This window comes from Ictidomys tridecemlineatus, chromosome 3, assembly GCF_052094955.1.
Source record: "Ictidomys tridecemlineatus isolate mIctTri1 chromosome 3, mIctTri1.hap1, whole genome shotgun sequence".
Taxonomy (NCBI): domain Eukaryota; kingdom Metazoa; phylum Chordata; class Mammalia; order Rodentia; family Sciuridae; genus Ictidomys; species Ictidomys tridecemlineatus.
This window is the reverse complement of record NC_135479.1, coordinates 4,756,998-4,776,274: the sequence shown is the minus strand read 5'-3', so window position 1 is coordinate 4,776,274 and position 19,277 is coordinate 4,756,998. Positions and strand designations below refer to the sequence as shown.

Here is a 19,277-nt window from a genome sequence, read left to right as displayed (position 1 = left end):
CCCTTGGGAGGCGCAGGAGGGCACACTCTCTGCCACCCCCAGCCCGGGCAGGCCCGACGCCTAGGAGCACGATCTAACTGTCCCGGCTCTGCAGTTGGCAAACCGGTGTGAACCGCTCCCTGCTCAGGTCCCTTTGAATGTCACCCTCCTGCATCACAGCATCATTTCAGCCCTGTGCGGAAGTTCACCTGAGAGCACCCTGCGGGGGGTGGGGGGGGAAGCTGGGAGGCAAGTGAGGCTCACGGAGATCACCGACTGCCTCCTGAGACAAGCCAGCCACGGGCGCCGGGCTCCTGGCGCTGGCCACGTTTACAGGCGCGTCCACAGCGGCTTTTACTCCTGGGCATTGACTTAGTGTTTCCACAGAGGACATCTCAGATCTAGGCCAGAGAATGCTCCCTTCCAGGCGGAAGCCAGCAGCCTCCACAGCCTCCCAGTGCGGTGGCTGCCCCTCAGACTCTGGAATTCAGCTCCTGGGTCAACACCATTCCCCAACTGGCTTCCTCTTGGTGTATTTCCTGATGTTATGGGTGGAGAGGGGTGGATGGAATGAGGGAAAGGAAGGATGCTTTTTTAAATTTCTCCTCCAAAACCTTTCAGGATAGGTTAGAAATAGTGACCAAAAACATTTCCCTCCCACTCCCCACCCCTTTAGTTATTTCAAATAAACACAGGCCAGGCAGTTTGTCTGGCACCAGGTCAAAAATGCCCTCGGGTCAAAAAGCAGGGTTCCAGTTAGGCACCAGGGCACATGCCTGCAGTTCCAGCACCTGAGTCAGGAGTTCGAGACCAATCTAGGAAACATAGTGAGAGCCTATTTAAAAAAAAAAAAAAAAAAAAAAAAAGCTTAGGATTCATTTAATACTTGGATATAAACCAATAAGCTAGAGTGCTTTTAAAATAAAAAAGAGAATTTTAATATTTATTTTTTAGTTCTCTGGCGAGTCTCTGGATTCAATACAGCAAAACAAACAAAAACAAAAATCTATTTTTTAGTTCTCGGCGGACACAACATCTTTGTATGTGGTGCTGAGGCTCGTCCCCAGCCCCAAGTGCTTCTTTTTTTAACTTTTTTTGTGGTGATCAAACCCAGTGCCTCACACATGCCAGGCAAGCGCTCTGTCAGTGTACACACCCAGCTCCAAGATTCTTTTTTTTGTTGTTCAGTACCAGGACATTGAACCCAGGGGCATTCTACTACTGAGGTACCCCCCAACCCTTTTTCCTTTTTGCCCAGGCTGGCCTAGACTGCAGTCCGGCCTCAGCCTTCCAAGTTGCTGGAGGGCATGACCCCCATGCCAGGCTCAGTGTGTGTTTTGTTTTGTTTTAATACAGAAGACACAGGGACAATCTAGGGTTCCTCATGTGCTCCAGCTATGACAGGAGGATCCCCAGCAATTAGGAGAGCTTATGCCTGTGGTGCACACAGTTTTGGAGGACATGCATGTCCTGTTTGTGCTGGTTAATGGACAGCCCAACACTGTAGTAAAGAATGGATTTGGGGTAGGGTGCTGGCTTTTGAACACCGTGGGCCTTGTAGCCTGAGTGTCTGGGCCTTATTTTAGTCACCCTTTCCCATTGCTTTTAAAGTGTATTTTTAAGAGATCTGACAAACTACATTCTACTGACTTTCAAAGGAATAAGAATGAAAGAAAACAAAGATAAAACAACGCAAAACACAAATCCAAATCCAGTTGCTTTATTTAAAATGATGAACAAATTTCATCCCAGTGAAAATTAAAAATACCAATCCAATGGCAGACCCTTGGGCATTCCATGGCAGGCCCACAGTGAGAGGGAGCAGAACCAGGGGTGGCTCAGGGTTCTGGAGGCAGCCCAGTTCTTCTGTGGTTTCCTGTCACCCGAAGGCCAGGGCCAGTTCTCCACCAGGGAGATTTGCAGGGGCTAGGATTCAAGGGTTTGAACTTACAGGGAGACAAAGTTGAGAGCCACCACCTAGGGGCCCATTTCATCTAGTTTTGCTGAAAACAATGTAACATGATGTAACATCTTCACAAAAGACAGGAAGGGATGGGCAGGAGGAGCCAGAGCATTACACATCAAAACCACTTCTCTGGGAAAGCTACACACAGCCTGAAGAACCCACAGCCACACGCACCTGTTACTTGCCACACAGTACTTTTTACCACAGTGCAAGGTTCTGTTCCATCCCACACTCTGGTCCAAAGTCCTTGGCTCAAGGCCGAGACTAAGTTTATAAAGCACTTGCACCAGCACCTTCCCCTGCCCACCCTTAGAGACCTTAAGCCACTCCACAGAGAAGCCGTGGGCGGACTCAGGTACGCGGGCATAACGCTAGCTAGCTGAGGTCCCTCACAAAGAGCTAACGAACCTGCATTCAGCGAGGCAGACACTTGCTTTTCTAGTTGTGTTAATGAGACAGGCTGGTGCTAATGAGACCCGCTGGGTCGCCCTGCCCTGACCAGCCACCCTGGTGAACACACAGTCACTGTCCACTAAGGTCAGGGGCCCAGGCTTGTCCCAGCACCAGATCTGCTGAGCACTTGAATTACTGAAGAAGTGGGCAGCCACGTAGAACGAGATGTGAACAGTGCCCCAGCTTCAGCAGCCCTCCCTTCAAGGGCAGCCATGAACATCCCAGGACCACTCTGGGGACCTGCGCAGCACTGGATTCTCCCGGACCCAAGGCCCTCGAGGTGTCTGTGCCTCTACTCCTGTTGCTCCTACCCAGCTCCTCCCTATCAGGTGGTCACTGGTGTGAAATTCCTTCTCCCAGGACCCACTGTCTTGGAGAACAACCCCTGGAAATGGCCACGGGATGCAGCCATCTTCTCCTTCCTTCCTGCTGACACCATTCAAGGACTAGGGAATACTGACAGGTGAGCCCTCCCTCACCTGCTCACCACTCCACAGGGTTCTCCTCCTGGCTCCTGCTCTGCTACCACAACAGAGCGCCTGGCTGGCTACAACCAATAAAACACGCTCTGCAGCTCTCCGTGGGCTGGCGAGAGTCGAACAGCAGCACATAATCTGTACCACCCAAACACTTTCAGGAGAGGTGACGGTGGCCAGGTCCCTCATTCCTGGTGGTGTTTAGTAACCAGGAGTCAACTTTGGTATCTGGAGAAATAGGTGAGTACATGATCTTTCCCTTTCCAATTCCTGCCCCATTTCCCAGGCCACTGGCAACGTGTCCCTCCATGCTGCTGGTGGCAAAGGGCCCCCTTTGGGTGTTTTTTGTTTTAAACTGAAGTTTAAAGGGGAGCACTTGATACAGGACAAGCAGAAAGCCCAGTAGCAATGCTGGGGAAAAGAAAAAGCTTTTGGAAGATGATAAGACTATTAAAAATAAATAAATAAAAAAGCAGGAGGAGGAACACCATTCAGATATTTCTACGGGGATTACGGGATTACCCGTGCAGGGTTGACCCACGCCTGAATATGTCCTGCCCACTGTGGGAGAACAGGGAGCTGCTGCTGGAAGGGAAGCCAGGAGACACCTGCAGCCACCGTGTTGCCCCAGAGGAAGAGAAAGGCTCTCCCACCAGCCCAGGGTGAACTTGCATTGGCATTTCAAGATGCAGAAACCTGGTACCAAGAGAAACCAGAGGACCAGCGTCCTAGGTAAAGCCACAGGACATAGAGGCAGGAAATGACAGCCCATATGCTAAGAGTGTACTGTCTGGGTCCTCTGATCATTCCTGTTTTAGGGGATTCTGAGAGGCAGCACCACACCATTCCAACATTTCTGCCTGGGCGCCTCTCACCCAAACTCCAGCAAAACAGTGTGGTGCCTCTGACTGTGTGACTGGGCAAGGCCTTGAAAACCCCTGCTATTCTGATTTAAATTCACTTGGCTTCAGGAACAGATTAAGGCAAGCAGGTGAATCTAGAGGGCAAGAAGGGAAACCTGCTGGTTGATCCCAAATACTCCACCAGAGCTATTCAGAAGTATCCACAGATCCCAAAGACTAGAAGCACCATTTCCAAAATTTCTTTCCTGAATGTAACATAAATTGCCCACTTGATGTCTGCAGGTCAAATAAAGGGGACACCAGACATGAAGACCCTTACAGAGTGGGAGCTTCTTGCTCGTGGGTCACACTAGAGGAAGAATGGAACCCATGGATTAGAACCTGGCCTATTTATAATTCAAGTTCTAAGACAAAAACACAATCAACACCTTTCCCAGTCTGCACAAACAGAAGACATGAATGTGCCCACCCCTGCAACACACCGTACAAAAATGCCTGAACTTGAGAGCCTTCTGGAGAAAGATGAGGAATCCTACAGCAGGACTGAGCAGGGGCGGCGGTGTTGGGCACGTGGCTGGGTCACTGCCCCTGAAGGTCTCTGGACCAGTGGTGACATCCAGGAAGACAGCACACACTCACAGTACTTTTTACACACGACAGGTTCACACACAGGTGGGTCAACATCCACTTGCCATTCTTAGTGTCTCTGCTTGTACAAAGGCAGCAGTTCCTTACCAACAGCAGTGAGGTGACAGACACAGTAAGACGCTGAGTGAACCGCACCCCTCTGGCCTGTGGCGATCGTGGTTCTGATCAGGACAACCCAGGACTTCTTCCCAACAGCACGGCAGCTCCAGCGTGTCACGGAGCTGGCAGAGCTTTCTGACTTCTTGACAATCTAGTCTTGGGAAGCAGTAAAACCAGCATTCGGCTGAAGACAGGAGCTCAGACCAGAGAAGGAAGATCCAAATTCAAAGAAGACAGAGGAGAAGGTAGGAGCAGAAGACGTGAGAACTGAGCGGGGTGGCAGCCACCAGTGTACACAGGAGCCACCTCAAGGAGCGTGTCTCTATCTGCTCAGGGATGAGCCCGGCCTCCACAAGTGTCCCTAATCCTGCCAAGGGAAGCACAACTGCCTGTAATCAGCATGTGGAGAGAGAGCACAGCTGGGCACAAAGCTGGTGAGAAGGTTAGCAGAAGAACCCCCAAGGACCTGTGTTGAAGCAATGGTAGGGCTTTCTCTAAAAATCTTTCTGTTCTGGTAATTCTAGCGACTGAGCTACATTCCCAGTCCTTTCTTATTTTGAGGCAGGGTCTTGCAAAGTTGCCTGGGCTGGCCTTAAACTTGTGATCTTCCTGCCTCAGCCTCCTGAGTTGCTGAGATTACAGGTGTGCAGGACAGCACACAGCCTCTAAAAACCCTCCCAACAATCACAAAGGCACATACTAAGCACGGATCTAACAGATATAACAAAAGAAACAGCTTAGGAAGGCAAGAGAAGAGACCTTAAGTGTGGCTGTGAAAGGGACAGCAGGGCCAAGAATCTCATTCCAGCCTGGTTAACCCACTTGAGTAAGAATTACAGCCGGACCAGGGAACCCAGAGAAGACAACAGAAAGGGAACGTGGGCCCCAAGTTTCATGAAGCTAACCTGCTCAGAGATAAAAGGTAACATGATGTCACCTGTACCGGTTAGGACATAAGACCCAGAGTCTTAAAAACGTTAGCATTTTATCACCTTCCCACAACCTCCCCGTTTAACACCCCGACCAGCACCTTGAAACAGGAACTCAGATTTAAAGACCTCGGACCCGCAAACTGAACACCCTCTGCTGTGGGCAAAAGGAATAAGGGCAGGTGTTGGCAAACACATTGTTACTAATTCTGAAGTTTTAGATCCAATCTTGTTTCAAAAGAAAATATAAACTTGGAAATGGGATTAAGATGTTACAGAAAACTTGAGCAATTTGCTGCTGTCCAACTTGGCCCGAGGACTCAAAGCAGCCACAGCAAACTGGGAGGAGAGGTAGGCGGCTCTGCCTCAGGGTCCCCATTCACTGCTCCAGCTGTCACCTCACCACCAGGACCCACCAGCAGGGAAAGCAATTTCCATACAGACCACTAGGAGAGAGGAACATGGCGGTCTGGTACTCCCAAAGGAAAAATGTCAGGTGTAAAATGGACTCATCTTTATTAAATAGTGTAAAGGATCTCCTTGGCACCACTCACACTCTTGCCGTTTTTATGATAAAACAAGCCTCCTCAACTTGCATAGGTAGCAGAGAAAAAGCTACTGCAGCCAACGCTGAGTGAGCGGTCCCGTTCCAAGAGTGTCCTCCTCCTCTGGCATGCGTCAGCCCTCTCCTGGTCTGTAGGATCCCAACAGGCTGCCCTCCCTGGGCCCTGCCCTCGCCGTGAGCACGTCCCTGCACACAACAGCCGTGCTTGTCACCTGGAAGAGCTGCGCTCCTTGCTCACGCAGTCGTCCTGTGAGGTGGTGTCCCCGTTTCCCACCATGTTGCACGTCCTCCTCTTCTTCCTGCGGTGCACTGTCCCCTCACCTTCAGACCCAGACTCACACTGCACACAGGAAAGAAAAGCAAGGGTTCAGCCTGGGTGCACCCCACTTAACCAACAAATCTTGAACCACAAAAGAGCACAGATCCTGTCCCCTTTCTCCAAGAAGCAAAGTAGCCATCGATGGCGGCTCTGCCAGTCTAGCATCAACCTCTGTGGATGCTTCTGGCTCCCTATGAATCACAGATTCACTAAGGTGCCAAAGTTCCCCTGCTCCACTGGCCTCTCACCAAAGGTTTATGGGTTGAAATCAAGCTGGCATTCTGAAATTGCATTACAGAATTTCACTCCTCCAACAAAGAGCTCAATGTGTAAAAGAACACAAGTACAATGACATTAAGAAACAAATTTTAGCTGGGTACAGTGGCGCATACTTGTAATCCCAGCAGCTTAGGAGGCTGAGGCAGGAGGATCGAGAGTTCAAAGCCAGCCTCAGCAAAAGCGAGGTACTAAGCAACTCAATGAGACCCTGTCTCTAAATAAAAAATACAAAATAGAGCTGGGGATATAGTCCAGTGGTTGAGTGCCCCTGAGTTCAATCCCTGGTACCAAAAAAAGACACAAATTTCCTATGTGAAAGGTGTATCCCTTACCCAATATCATTCTTACCTTAAAGCAGTCCTTTGGGTCTGCTGAGTTTCTAGGTTTACAATTTACCACCTCAAGGGCTTTGATGTGATGTGAGTTTGAATTCTGACACTGTTTGCCCAGCTGTGTGATTTTGGGTTATCTACTGATTCCCCAAACACCCAAATGTTCATGTACACATAGAAAGCTATGGCATGGGCAGAGTCCAGGGCTAGGCAGGAATGGTCGCACTTGTGGTGCTTGAAAGAAAGAGAACAGTATTCACAGCCTCTTTCTCCTGCACTGGTCTGCAGGGTACCCTGAGCTCAAGGGCCCAGTGCAGGCAAGCTGGGCCTTACCTCTGAGTCTGAGTCAGAGGAGCTGGAGCTGGAGGAGCTGGAAGAGTCGCTGGAGCTGTCGGAAGCGATGCCTGTGGACTCCTGGAGGTCAACCGCATCTGCCAGGACTGCCAGCTCAGGGTGCTCCTGCTTCAAGATCCTGAGAGGCAAGAGACACCCTTCTCAGTGCTGTCACAGGTGGCAACACCCACACACAGTAACTCCAAGTGGAGTCTTGCATCACTTAGAAATACCTAGAAACACCCAGGGATTGGCAGACGGCTGCTGTACAACGGCAAGGAAGCACAGCCCCGGCAGGGCGCAGACCCTCATAGACTACCCACATTTTTCTAAAAGAAAATGACATTCTAGTGCCACGCGATCCATCACTACCCACAGGATGAGGCAGCTGGGCCACCACAGTAGGGGTAGCACCCCCCAAGCTTGCCTTGGTTCTTCCCTTGGGAGAAACAGCTCCTCTTCTACTTTTATATTTTCCTGAAACTTTCTTAGCTAGTTCTTAGTTTTTAGACCTCTCCTTTCCTTAGCACAGCCCTAATGAGTCGGGTTTGGTTAGACTCTACTAGTCAGAGCAGAAACAATTAGGATTGTAAGAAATTAGGTGTCAAACAAGAGAGACCACCCCCCGCACTTGAAAGATGAGCTGAACGGGCATCAAGAGCAGCCGCCCGCCACAAAAGACCTGCTGTACATAAGGCCTTGGAGTGACAGGGCCACAGCACTCTGTGGCCTGCAGGGCAGAGGAGGTGGGCCTCAAGTGCTGAGTCGGGGGAACAGAAGCCACCACCCTTGCTGGCCCTCTCAGCAGGGAGGAGCACTGAACGAGCCAGAATCCCTCTCTTACCCCGAGAGCTGGTCCCTCCAGGTCAGGGTTGGGACACAGTGGCACGGGGTGGCTGGGGGTGGCTTGCACTGCCGCTGCCCGTGCTGTATCTGTTCTGTGGATAAACAGAGGAGCTAAGTCTCCAGGGCAGTCACCTCACTCATAAGAACTGAAGGCAGTAAGTTCAAATGGGAATAATATGTCTGGGTAAGAAAAAGAAATAACCAAAATAAAACCTAAACAAAAGGGCTTCTTTTGCTAGTGCTAGCCTTGAAAACCAAACAAAAACAAAAACAAAAAAACAAAGCAAAACAAGAAACGATCCCAGTCGAGAGCATGTTTTGACGGAGTGGCTTTGATAGAACATGCAGAGCCTCACCCTGCCACCTGGAGGCTGGCAAGCGTCCTGAGCACCAGCCCTGACCTTGGTCCCTCTCTCGGCTCCCTGTCAGGTGTGCAGCCCCAGCTCTGCCCGGGCCTCTCTAAAGTCACCACATGGTACTGCAGCTGTGGACTCTTGCCATTTTACCTCTGGGGTAGCAATAAGAACAAAGCAAAATAAGAATCAAAAAGGTTCTCACCTATACCATTTCCTTGATAACTTTGGCCTCCCTCTTACCGTCTTGTGCCACACAACAGGGAAGTTGGTGCTGCTGGCAAAATTCTGGGTGATAGCAATGGTGGTGTCAAGATTGAGAACAACATGCCACCAGCCTCCTGAAATCCAACAAATAAACAGTTCAACAGGGTTTGGTCTTACACACAAATACCCTGTGACACCTACTCCAGAAATCGGGCCTTCCTATCCATAAGGGACAGCTCAGACATGACACAGTGTAGTAAACTGCTCCTGACCCAGGGATAAGTGTAAATAAAATTTTACTGGAACACAGCTACACTTGACCTGTTTTGAACATTTATATTTTCCAAAGAGCAGAGTCGAGTGATTGTGAGGGACTCTGTGGCTCACAGGGTCTAAAATATTCACTCTCTGACCATTTATGAAAAGTTTATTGACCCCTGGTAATCCAAAGCTGTAGCCTAAAGGTGGAAAGTTCTTCAACTTCTAGGAAAAGAACACCCACCTTAAATACTTTTACTCTTAGAAGCTTCACCTATCAAAGTGTGGTTGTCTGATGTGGGATTTCCTAACTCAACCCAGCCTATTTACTAGCCCTGGGTTAGATCTCTGGCACCAAAACAAAACAAAAATAACAAACAACTTAGACATGGGCACAAACTGCTACCCAACTCAGAGATACTAGGTAACCTCTAGTTACACAGCATATGGGTAAGAGTTCCTTTTGTACTTTAGATTCAGTCACCACACAGGTCAGTTCATGAATCTGGAAGGTGCAAAAGAACTTTCTGGATTCATTGTGTGTGTGTGTGTGTGTGTGTGTGTGTGTGTGTATGTATATAAGTAAGTAGGCAATGTGAAATATAGTAAGGTAAGCGAGTAGGCAATGTGAAATATAGTAAATTATTTTAGCAGGAAAAAAAATGAGTAGACAAATTACTGCAATCAAAAAATGTACTTGGGGGCTGGGATTATAGCTCAGTGTAGAGTGTTTGCCTAGCACATGCAAGGACCTGGGTTCGATCCTCAGCACCATATAAAAATAAATAAAGGTATTGTGTTCAACTACAACTAAAAAATAAGTATTCTAAAAAAATATGTACTTTGGGCCTCATGTGGTGGTGCACACGTGTAATCCCAGTGATTCAAGAAGCTGAGGCAGGAGATTGCAAATTCTAGGGCAACCTGGGCAACTTAGTGAGAGAGACCCTGTCTCAAAATTTAAAAAAATAAATAAACAAACAAACAAAAAATGCTGGGGATGGAGCTCAGTGGTAGAGCTTCCTTTGGGTTTGAGACCCAGTACTGCAAACGCCTGTCACAACACCCCCAAAATCAGAGAATGTGTTTTCTTCCAGCTCATCTATACCTGGTACAAAGACAGTCTCTCCAGGTTTTTGTAAGATTTCCAGAGGTTTGAATTCAGGTGGCCAGGTTGAAAGCTGTGTTCGGGGATAAATAACATTAAACCAGGTAATTGCTTCGTCTTGCTGGTTCCCTCCTTCTTCTCGGGTCACCTTGATGAGTTCTCGGGGAGTACTTGTTGGGAACAGGCACCAGCGCTTGTGGCCCTGAACCAAGGCATTCCAGGCACTGGTTCCCAGAGGGTCAATGTGAATCCCAGTTCCAGAACGCGGTGGCCCCATCACAAACCACCTATAGGATAGAAACACCCAAGACAGGAAAGATGACTTAATTATGCATACAGGACACAGAAGAAAGTTTTTAGTATATATTATGTTATGCACATGGTTCTTTCTTCATTTCTGAGACTGCACGCATTCTGATACATAGAAATATTAAGTGAACTGTGTGAGGACTGATATCTCACAGAAAAAAGAAAAAAAATTACTGATATAGTTTATTGCTAAACTGTAATTATTAAAACTTCCCTAAGACATCAGTGGTTCAGCTTTACTTGCACATTTAAGTCTCCTGGGGAGTTTTAGGATTGACTAGCCAATAGACCCTAGGCTAGTTAAATCCCCATCTCCTCCTAGTGGGTCCCTAAAGGACTTAATGTTCAGCCAAGGGAGAGCGCTCACTCACTTTTTCAGAAGGTCAGCACACTGAACTCTGCTACCCAAGGCTGGTGTGGATGAGATTGGAACCACTGAGCTACGGAATACTTTACCTGTAGGGCGGCCTGCGCTTCTCTCCTGCATACTGGAAAAGGTCATCAGTGAAAAACTTGGGCACCTTATAGTCTTCCAAAAGTTTTCTTCTTTTGGGGTGTTCACCATAGCTGCTGTCAAAGATGTAGAGGGGGCTGTCATCCCGGGTGCTCTCCATGTACTCGATGTAGTACTTCATCTTCATCTTGACCGAGTAGCCATCGTTATCCTCGCCACACTTGAACTTCTGGTTGCGGTACTTCCTTTTCAGGCGCTCCAGAGTCCATTTCTCCTGCGCAGACCAGCCCTCTTGGGCATTCAGCAGGACCACGGGCTTGTAAGGTCTTTCGTACCGCTCGACAAATTCGTCCACCGACAGCTGTAAAGCGTCCGCCCTCTCCACGTTATCCTGAGGGAACCAGAAAAGGCCTGTCCAGTTAGAAACTGAGCCCGAGGCAGATCAGGGTGTCCCCCAGGACCAACCAGCAATGACAGACATGGGCGACCTCCGACACAGGCTCCGGAGGGGGCCACGTGCTGGGCGCACCTCGCACCCAGAGCCGCCGCCGCCCGAGGCCCGCCCCGCTCCCGCAGGCCCACGCCCGGCCCGCGACCCCGGCCCGCTCACCGCCACGGCCGCGGGGCTCAGCGAGAAGCTCTCGTAGTAGTTGTGCCGCGTCCAGTCCAGCGAGTCCTTGAGCTCCGGCCGCGCACTGCGCTTGGCCTCGCGGATGCGCTTCTTGCTCTTGTGGTTCATCCTGCGAGGTCACCAGCTGGTTCCGCGACGACCTCGGCGCAGCTCGCTTCCTGTCGCTAATGCGCCCCTCCCAGGCCCGGGCGGCGGCACCGAGACGCCCTTCGCTCCGGCCCGGCGCCTTTAAAGTCGCCTTCCAGAAAATTCACTCCTCAGCCACCTCCCGAGCCGCGGGTTGGGCGTGCGGCGGCCGTCCTCCCCGCCCCGCCGCCCGTCGCGGTTCGCCATTGGCCTCGGCGCCTCCCGGGTACGCCCTCACACGCGCCGGGCGGACGCCATGTTGGTAAGGTCGCGTCGGCCACCGCCCCGCCCCGCTTCCGGCGAGCTGCCACTTCCGGCCGTGCGTGGCCTCCCCACCACCGGCTTCCGGCCGGGACCCCGCCCATGCGCCTCTCCTGAATCTCGCCAAGCTGGCTTCCGGCTTTCTCTGTGCTTCTGACTCCTGCGACTTCCCCTCTACCCCCACGCGAGCTCGGCCTTCCCCCTCTTGCGGCCGGGAGGGACGGCGGAAGGCCGCGTAGTACCTGGTGCCCGGGAAGCGGTCCCTGACGGCCTGGCGGCCCCGCGCCCTCCGCCGACCCCCGCGTGCCCGCGGCCTGCCGATTCTCCTTTGGGCGCGCGCGGTCTTCCAGGACATGTGGCCCGTGCCCAGCGCTTCCGCTTCTCGGAGGAGCGGGGCCTGGGAGCCCACGGCCCCGAGCTGGAGGTCCTTGTCCCGCAGGTGTGTGCAGCCGAGGCGCCGCGGCCTTGGGTTGGCTCCCGAGCAGGAGCAGCCCGTCTGTCTGCAGTGAGGACTTCGGGGACCGTGATAACAAGGGGGCTTCTCCGAACAGAGCGTTTTCTGCCAGCAGAGTGGCTCTCGACTCCTAACTTTAATCTTCATCTTGTCGAAAGACTTCCCTTTTCTTTTTTCTTTTTCTTAGTGGTGATACTGGGTTTGAACCCAGGGGCGCTCTACCACCGAGCTACATCCCCAGCCCTTTTTATTTTAAGGCAATCTTTAAATTTCTGAGACTGGCCTCAAACTTGAGATCCTCCAGCATTAGCCTCCAGGGTTGCTGGGATTCTAAGCGTGGCCAAGCGTGGCCAAGCATTTAGTGCTGACACTCTTAGGCCATGGCCTCAAACATGCTAGACAAGCGCTCTGCCTCTGAGCTGCACCCCTAGTCGTAGATTTTTCACTTTTGTTTAAGTCTGGGAACAGGTATTCCTGCCCTAATTGTCCAAATAAATGGGTGTATTCTTGCTTCTTTCTTTGAGCTCATGGCTGCCACACACTCTGAAAAATTTTTGAGCATTTTCACGTTGTAGTTTCATTTGATGTTAATGGCAGCCTGTGAGGTAGGTATTAGAATCCGCACATTAGGGGAAGGAACAGCTTGAGAAGTTAAGACTAGAGTTGAACGAACCAGTTTCTGGTAATATCCAATCGGATTCACATTTTAATTTTTTTTTATTTTTTAATATTCATTTATTTTTTTTTTAGTTATTGGCGGACACAACATCTTTGTTGGCATGTGGTGCTGAGGATCGAACCAAGGTCGCACGCATGCCAGGCGAGCGCGCTACCGCTTGAGCCACATCCCCAGCCCCCGAATTCACATTTTAAAAACTTCCTAAATTTAGAACCCGAACTTGCACAACTATCTTCTGCTCAGATGTCTTTCGCTGAATCTTTATTTTCCTTCTGGGTAAAATTTACAGGTCAGGCCCCTATTCATGTGGTACCCCTATATTTAGTGCCTAAGATATTTTAGGCAGTAATGTTTTTTATTGGATCGAGTGATGAAGATTTTGTCTGTGGACTGTTTAGGTCTTTAGCTTTTTTCTACCACCCCACCAGGGGGCACCCTTTGCTCTTTAGACAGAAGAGAAGTTTTGCTGCAACATTGAGTACTTTGTGCCTTTCATCTCACCCAATTGAGATGGTATTTTGAAGTTGAGAAAACTGAAGCACTGACCAGTTGAATTAACCTGTGTCACACACTTGTTAAATTACGAATCTGTAATGTTTTTGAACTGAGGAAGGCTCATTCCCTTTCAACCCCAGATTCAGCTCCATTTTTAACCTTTTCTAGGATGTCTCCCTAGGGCCATACTACTTGCCATCAGCAGATTGCTAAGTTGTGCTGAAAATCCCAGTATCTTGCTGCATTTAGAATAAATTCTCAACTTATGAGGCCCATGAATCAGGTCTGTCTTATCTCTGACTTGCACTGCACAATGCCTCCAGGTCCCATGCCTGTCCTTCCAGGGCTGTGCAGTCCGGCCAGAAGCCTTGCCTACTTCAGGACCTTTTCCTGAGTCATCTTGCCTCCTTATCATAGTAGCCATTTTGTGGTCTCACCTGTGTCCACATTGCTCCCACATGACTGTTTTGCCGTTTGTAGCGTTTAGCACTAACTTGTAATATCTGATTTGCTTATTTGGCCATCTCCTTCTAATAAATAGGGTGTACACACTGCACAAGAGCTATATGCCTGGGGTAGAGAGGGAAGGGGAGGGGGATTAGTAGGGGATAGGAAAGGTAGCAGAATACAACAGTCATTAATATGGTATTATGTAAAAATGTAGATGTGTAACCGATGTGATTCTGCAACTTGTATTTGGGGTAAATAATGGGAGTTCATAACCCACTTGAATCAAATGTATGGAAGATGATATGTCATGAGCTTTGTAATGTTTTGAACAATTAAAAAAAAAAAAAGCTATATGCCCAGAAGGGCACTGTTGAAATGCTGTGGAAGGAACGAATGCCTCAAGTGTTTATTGACATTCCAAAATATTTTGTTTTCCCCCTTCAGATGTTTCTATTGAATTGACTATTACACATCTAAAGTTTCTGAAATAGTAGACATTTTTTTTTTAGGCTCCTGCTTGAAACCAACAGTTTCAACAAACTGCTGGCCTTGATTCAGGGCCAATCAAAACATTCTTTTCAGGTCCTGCATCTCCAATACGGAATGTACGTTTGGCCCTGTGCTGTAGTTCTGGCCCAGTACCTATGGTTTCATAGAAGATCTCTGCCGGGGAAGGCTGTCTTAGAGGTACAATGTCTCCCAAAATGCTGGGTTCAGATTGAAGTTTACATACTTTATATTAGCCCTTGTTAAACATAAAATCAGGTGGTATTTATAATTTCTTGGTATTATTCTTTAAAGTGCTTTGCCAGTTAGAAGACCCAGCTAGAAAATCCCTTTTATCCCTGTTTTTAGCCTCAGGAAAGCAATCACCATCATACTAATGATTATAGATTGTGCTAATAAAGGACTATGGCAGTAGTATCCCCAACCTACTTCCCTGTACATTCCAATGAAAATGCCTTGTTTTCCTCTTTGACCCAGTAGTAATCACGAGATAATTAACCTTTGCCATAACAAATCCAGAACATGTCCATCTTTTGTGTAGTGCTGGGGAATTAGAACCCAGGGTCTTGTGCATGCAAGGCAAGCACTCTACAACTGAGTTATATCCCTAGCCCAAGCATGTCCACCTTCAAATGCAAGGATAAGATCCCAAGTGCTATTTCCAATTTTATATTCCATGTCTTTTTTTTAAGATTGGAGCTGGAGTGAGCCTTCCAGGAATTTTGGCTGCAAAGTGTGGTGCTAAAGTAATACTGTCAGACAGCTTAGAGCTGCCCTACTGTCCAGAAGTTTGTCGGCAAAGCTGCCAAATGAATAACCTGCCATGTATGCAGGTTGTAGGACTGACATGGGGTCACATCTCTCAGGATCTTCTGGCCCTACCACCACAAGATATTATTCTTGCATCTGACGTATTCTTTGAGCCAGAAGGTAAGAGTTTTTATTAATAAATTTGGTCAGAAAGGCATTGTAGAAGAATCCGCTTAAAATGCTTTCTTTCAGACTTTGAAGACATCTTAACTACAGTATACTTCCTGATGCAGAAGAACCCCAAGGTTCAATTGTGGTCTACATACCAAGTTAGAAGGTGAGGGAATAATCCCAGTTTAAGGATGAAACTAAATTATCTCAAACAAAACAGAAAAGGCATAAATTTTAAAAAAAATTTATTTTTTCCTAGTGCTGACTGGTCACTTGAAGCTTTGCTCTACAAGTGGGATATGAAATGTGTCCACATTCCTCTGGAGGCTTTTGATGCAGACAAAGATGATATAGCAGAATCTGCACTTCCAGGAAGACATACTGTTGAAATGCTGGTCATCTCCTTTGTAAAGGACAGTCTCTGAATTACACCTACAAGCTATTCTGGGACCATGTCAATTTGATTAGCAACCTGGCAACTAGGATCAGGCTACTTCAACTTCTTGAAGAAAAAAAGTAGGCTTGAAGATGGTCAAATCTGCTGGCCTTTAAGATTGTGATGCGTCACCTAGACAACTTATGGGCAACATAATTATGAAAATAAAACAATTATGAAGATTAAAAACTTGAATTGTTCATATTCAATATGGCATTAAGTTAGAAGGGGAAGTGCTGCCTTAAAAGCATTGATTTTAGGTGTTCAACGGGCATTTCCAACATCTTTATGTAGGGAAGGCAGGTGCTAAACATTTCACCTTCATACTATACAGTCAATGACATAATTGCATAGGCCTTTCACATAAATGGGTGAAAAAAAACCAAGACATATTCTGAGAAAAGCTAACACCAAGAAAACATTTTAATTAAACTACAGAAACAATGGTTATAGTACAGAATATTCATAAGCAAAACGATACACCATGTTTTTAAGTACTTACAAAGTTACAAACCATTTGCTTCCTTAACATTTTCCATATTTTAAGTTCATACATGAGGATGATCAGATTTACCATGGGGCAGGGGGCAGGGGAATAAAGGTGTATTTATCATCAGCTAGATGTGCTCACTGTATGCTCCGTTATTTATATGCAAGGCCCGGGTGACTGGAAGTGCAGTTGTCAGGCATTTTAATAAACTGGACAGCCATTTGTTTCTGCACGACAAGGCATCTTTACACAGGAGCAATCAGGAGAAAACAGGAAACAGCCAAGCACTCTGCACTGCAACACGCCACCTTAACAGCTAACCAGCATTACTCAACTGCTACACAACTGCGCCTAGTGCACAAAAATACATAAGAGAAGAGATTAGAATTGTGTTTGGTAAACAATCCTTTAAAAAAAAAAAAAAATCAAGTCTTTTCACCTGAAGTCTTTATACAAATTTGGATTCAGATTACCATTTAGGTCTGAAGGTAAATAACATATAAACAAATTTACACCAACTTTTGTAGGTTTTTAATTTTAAGGAATGAAGGCAATGTTGAGTCAATCTCTTGACAGCTTTAGGCTGTGTGTAATGGCTGCACACGTTTCCTTAAAAGTCAGGAGGCCACAAATTAGGTTACCAATCTGTTTAATTTCAAACAAAAAAAGTCAGCACTATATAAACAAAATGAAATTTTACCTCAAATATCCAATCCAATAATGAAATCTGAAGTCGTTCACCTCACTAAATTACAAGAAATTTGAATAACAGCAACAAAATGGCACATAAAATGAAGTTTGCCACCTGAGGCAAAGATTAAAACAAGTAAAAAGTTAGACAAATGTTACAAAATAACCTTTTCAACAGCCAGTTGCTTGTTCCAAGGACTCTTCGATGCACCGATGGACTGAGTATGTAGTCCTTTTTCCCCCAAGTCCTCTGTTATGCTGCTTTCGGATACATCTAGGTTTGAAAAGAAATAGGTTCAGTTTACCTTCCAATACTTACAAAGATATAGTGCACATGGTTTCAGTTTCAGGCATGTACTTACTAAAAGGCTCTGGTGAAACAAGGAGGTTACAGTAAGGTTCCACCCAGCCACTATCCGTTTTTTTTTTTTTTGTCTTTAAGGCCCAATTAAGAGATTTTTGAAGGCTACCAACAGCATTTAAAGTTTGAATTTTTGGCCAAATAACCAAGGTGGAAAAAGATAAGGGGGGGAAAAAGGGAAAATAAAAAAAAGGGCTGTATCCAAACAAAAACTGGAGATCGGGAAATTATTGTATTCTTTAACTTATTTTCAAATAAAACATTTGGCAATTGAGATTAACGTCTTTATTGAGCTACTCAGGGCCCTTTCCTTTTAAAAAATAGGACCAAACAATTTGAGAGTTAAAGACACACTATCCTTTCCCCACCCAGTGCAATACCTGCATAAACTTTCTTTTGGGGTTCCAAAAAGTTCATTGCTTCTTAATTGCAATTCGTTTGCCACATCTATTAGAATACGAAGTCCCATCAGTACAACAATAGTTGAACTGATCGTTTGTCTCTAAGAGGATAGTGCATCTTTAACGTTTAAAGACAAACCTGCTCCAATACACGCCCACAGAAACTGGTCCCTGGAGGATCAGCCAAATCAGTTAAAATCTGCAATACTGGCCAATATTCTTTTATCAAACAGGAGACCGCAGCTTTAAAGGGGGAAAATGCAGACGTTGGATAAAAACAGCAAGAAATAGTCATTTTCATCAATAGGTCTCAAACAGCTTACGAACAGCCACTCAGCTAAGCGCCACACTCATGCTCCTGCACCCCTCGACTCGCCCAGCGCAGCCCTCCGCAGCCGGGCGGGCGGCGGCGCCGACATTACCATGTGCTCACGAGGACACGGCGCCCTCCTCCTCCGGAGACTTGGGCGGGCTCTTGGACCGCGAGCGGGACTTGGACTCCCTCTTGGACACTGGCGGCGGGCTTCGGGAGCGGGACCGGGAGCGCGAGCGGGACCGGGAGCGGGAGACCGACGACGACTTGGACTTGGACCTGCGCGCCGAGCGGGACTTGGAGGTGGAGCGGCTGCGGGAGCGCGTGCGGGAGCGCGACTTGGAGCGGCTGTAGCGCGAGCGGCTGCGGGAGCGGGACCTGCTGCGACTCCGGGAGCGCGATCGGCGGCGGCGGCGCGGGCTGCGGGCGGAGGGAGGGCGCGGTGAGCGGCGGCCCCAGGCCTCCCGCGCCCCGCCCCGCCGCCATTACGCCGCCGCCGCCATTTCCCGCCCGCCCCGCCCGCCCTCCGCGCTCACCTGCGGCTCCGCCGGCCGTAGCCGCCGCCCCCGTACCTGCGGGGCGGCGGGCCGCGGCGGCTGTGGTGCGAGTCGGGCGGGCGGCCGTAGCGCGCCATCTGCACCCGCAGCTCGCGCCCGTCCAGCACGGCGCCGTCCATGGCGTCCATGGCGTCCTCGGCGTCGCGCTTGTCGTGGAAGCGCACGAAGGCGAAGCCGCGGGACTCCTTGGTGTAGCGGTCCCGCGGGATGTACACGTCGCCCACGCGCCCGTACTTCTCGAAGACGCGCCTCAGCGTGTCGGGCGAGGTGCGGTAGGTCAGGTTGTCCACCTTGAGGGAGGTCATGCCCTCCACATCGGGAGGCGGGCGGCCGTAGCTCATGGCTCCGAGGCAGCCCGGGGCCCCGCGAACTGGCGCCGAGACTAACGGCCTGGGCGGGCCCGCGCGCTGCAGGCAGGCGGCGGTCTTCTCAGGTCCGGGGGCGACGCCGCGCCCTAGCAGCTGCTTTCCGCGTGGAGAGGCCGGGAAGAGGGGCGGGCTGGCGGGCGTGCTAGCTCTGCAACTGGGCGCACCTGAACAGCAACTGGATCGGCGGCCGAACCCAGCGCCCGTTTATAGCCCTTCTCACAAAATGGCGCCCGCGCCACCCGGAAATGAATCCTCTGATTGGCTCGCCTCACCCACTCCGTAACGTCGCCGCCGCGAGCCCCACCCCTGCCCGGCGCGCCTGCGCAGAGTTTAGCGGGCGGGCCAAAAACCGCGCAGTCAC

At 49.0% G+C, this 19,277-nt stretch overlaps 3 protein-coding genes and 1 pseudogene across 13 annotated transcripts; 1 reads left to right on the top strand and 3 right to left on the bottom strand.

Moving 5' to 3' along the window:
• Positions 1 to 1,683: 1,683 nt before the first annotated feature.
• On the bottom strand, positions 1,684 to 11,811 carry Jmjd6 (jumonji domain containing 6, arginine demethylase and lysine hydroxylase). 4 transcript variants are annotated; one of them, XM_005332602.5, is made up of 7 exons: positions 11,387 to 11,807; positions 10,779 to 11,167; positions 10,014 to 10,300; positions 8,646 to 8,781; positions 7,242 to 7,380; positions 6,191 to 6,318; positions 1,684 to 4,851 (listed from the first exon to the last, which is right to left on the bottom strand). In XM_005332602.5, exons 1-7 carry the CDS (start codon positions 11,513 to 11,515, stop codon positions 4,815 to 4,817), a joined length of 1,245 nt encoding a protein of 414 aa, XP_005332659.2. In that variant the 5' UTR covers positions 11,516 to 11,807; the 3' UTR covers positions 1,684 to 4,814. The 4 variants fall into 4 exon arrangements, 3 of the variants coding, with proteins under 3 accessions (XP_005332659.2, XP_040124343.2, XP_077897725.1); XM_040268409.2 differs by lacking the exon at positions 1,684 to 4,851 and adding an exon at positions 8,086 to 8,174 and having other exon boundaries at positions 5,913 to 6,318; positions 8,684 to 8,781; positions 11,387 to 11,811; XR_001229983.4 differs by lacking the exon at positions 1,684 to 4,851 and adding an exon at positions 8,086 to 8,179 and having other exon boundaries at positions 11,387 to 11,808.
• Positions 11,812 to 11,952: 141 nt separating this feature from the next.
• Positions 11,953 to 15,925, top strand: Mettl23 (methyltransferase 23, arginine). The gene is made up of 5 exons (XM_005332606.5): positions 11,953 to 12,233; positions 14,455 to 14,559; positions 15,072 to 15,309; positions 15,382 to 15,466; positions 15,560 to 15,925. The coding sequence occupies exons 2-5, from the start codon at positions 14,476 to 14,478 to the stop codon at positions 15,723 to 15,725; spliced, it is 573 nt and encodes a 190-aa protein (XP_005332663.2). The 5' UTR covers positions 11,953 to 12,233; positions 14,455 to 14,475; the 3' UTR covers positions 15,726 to 15,925.
• LOC120884643 (small nucleolar RNA SNORA2/SNORA34 family) lies at positions 14,315 to 14,436 on the bottom strand (annotated as a pseudogene).
• A 203-nt stretch (positions 15,926 to 16,128) lies between the features above and the next one.
• Srsf2 (serine and arginine rich splicing factor 2) lies at positions 16,129 to 19,133 on the bottom strand. Of its 8 annotated transcripts, none has more exons than XR_013435894.1 (4): positions 18,528 to 19,133; positions 18,101 to 18,411; positions 17,818 to 17,921; positions 16,129 to 17,190 (listed from the first exon to the last, which is right to left on the bottom strand). XR_013435894.1 is itself a non-coding variant. In XM_078041600.1 (3 exons), the coding sequence occupies exons 1-2, from the start codon at positions 18,887 to 18,889 to the stop codon at positions 18,108 to 18,110; spliced, it is 666 nt and encodes a 221-aa protein (XP_077897726.1). In that variant the 5' UTR covers positions 18,890 to 19,133; the 3' UTR covers positions 16,129 to 17,921; positions 18,101 to 18,107. The 8 variants fall into 8 exon arrangements, 2 of the variants coding, with proteins under 2 accessions (XP_077897726.1, XP_077897727.1); XR_013435895.1 differs by having other exon boundaries at positions 16,129 to 16,577; positions 17,084 to 17,190; positions 17,658 to 18,411; positions 18,528 to 19,131; XR_013435897.1 differs by having other exon boundaries at positions 16,129 to 16,577; positions 17,084 to 17,190; positions 17,818 to 18,411; positions 18,528 to 19,131.
• Positions 19,134 to 19,277: the final 144 nt, after the last annotated feature.

Bases quoted from the DNA above. Each gene is read 5' to 3' on its own strand.
- Srsf2 (XM_078041600.1), bottom strand. From the start codon at position 18,889: ATGAGCTACGGCCGCCCGCCTCCCGATGTGGAGGGCATGACCTCCCTC. The intron at 18,412-18,527 runs GTGAGCGCGGAG...CTCCGCCCGCAG, and splicing joins TACGGCCGGCGGAGCCGCAG to CCCGCGCCGCCGCCGCCGAT.
- Mettl23 (XM_005332606.5), top strand. From the start codon at position 14,476: ATGTACGTTTGGCCCTGTGCTGTAGTTCTGGCCCAGTACCTATGGTTT. The intron at 14,560-15,071 runs GTACAATGTCTC...CTTTTTTTTAAG, and splicing joins CGGGGAAGGCTGTCTTAGAG to ATTGGAGCTGGAGTGAGCCT. The intron at 15,467-15,559 runs GTGAGGGAATAA...ATTTTTTCCTAG, and splicing joins TCTACATACCAAGTTAGAAG to TGCTGACTGGTCACTTGAAG.
- Jmjd6 (XM_040268409.2), bottom strand. From the start codon at position 11,515: ATGAACCACAAGAGCAAGAAGCGCATCCGCGAGGCCAAGCGCAGTGCG. The intron at 11,168-11,386 runs GTGAGCGGGCCG...TGGTTCCCTCAG, and splicing joins TGAGCCCCGCGGCCGTGGCG to GATAACGTGGAGAGGGCGGA. The intron at 8,175-8,683 runs GTAAGAGGGAGG...TCCACAGAACAG, and splicing joins CTGTTGTGTGGCACAAGACG to ATACAGCACGGGCAGCGGCA.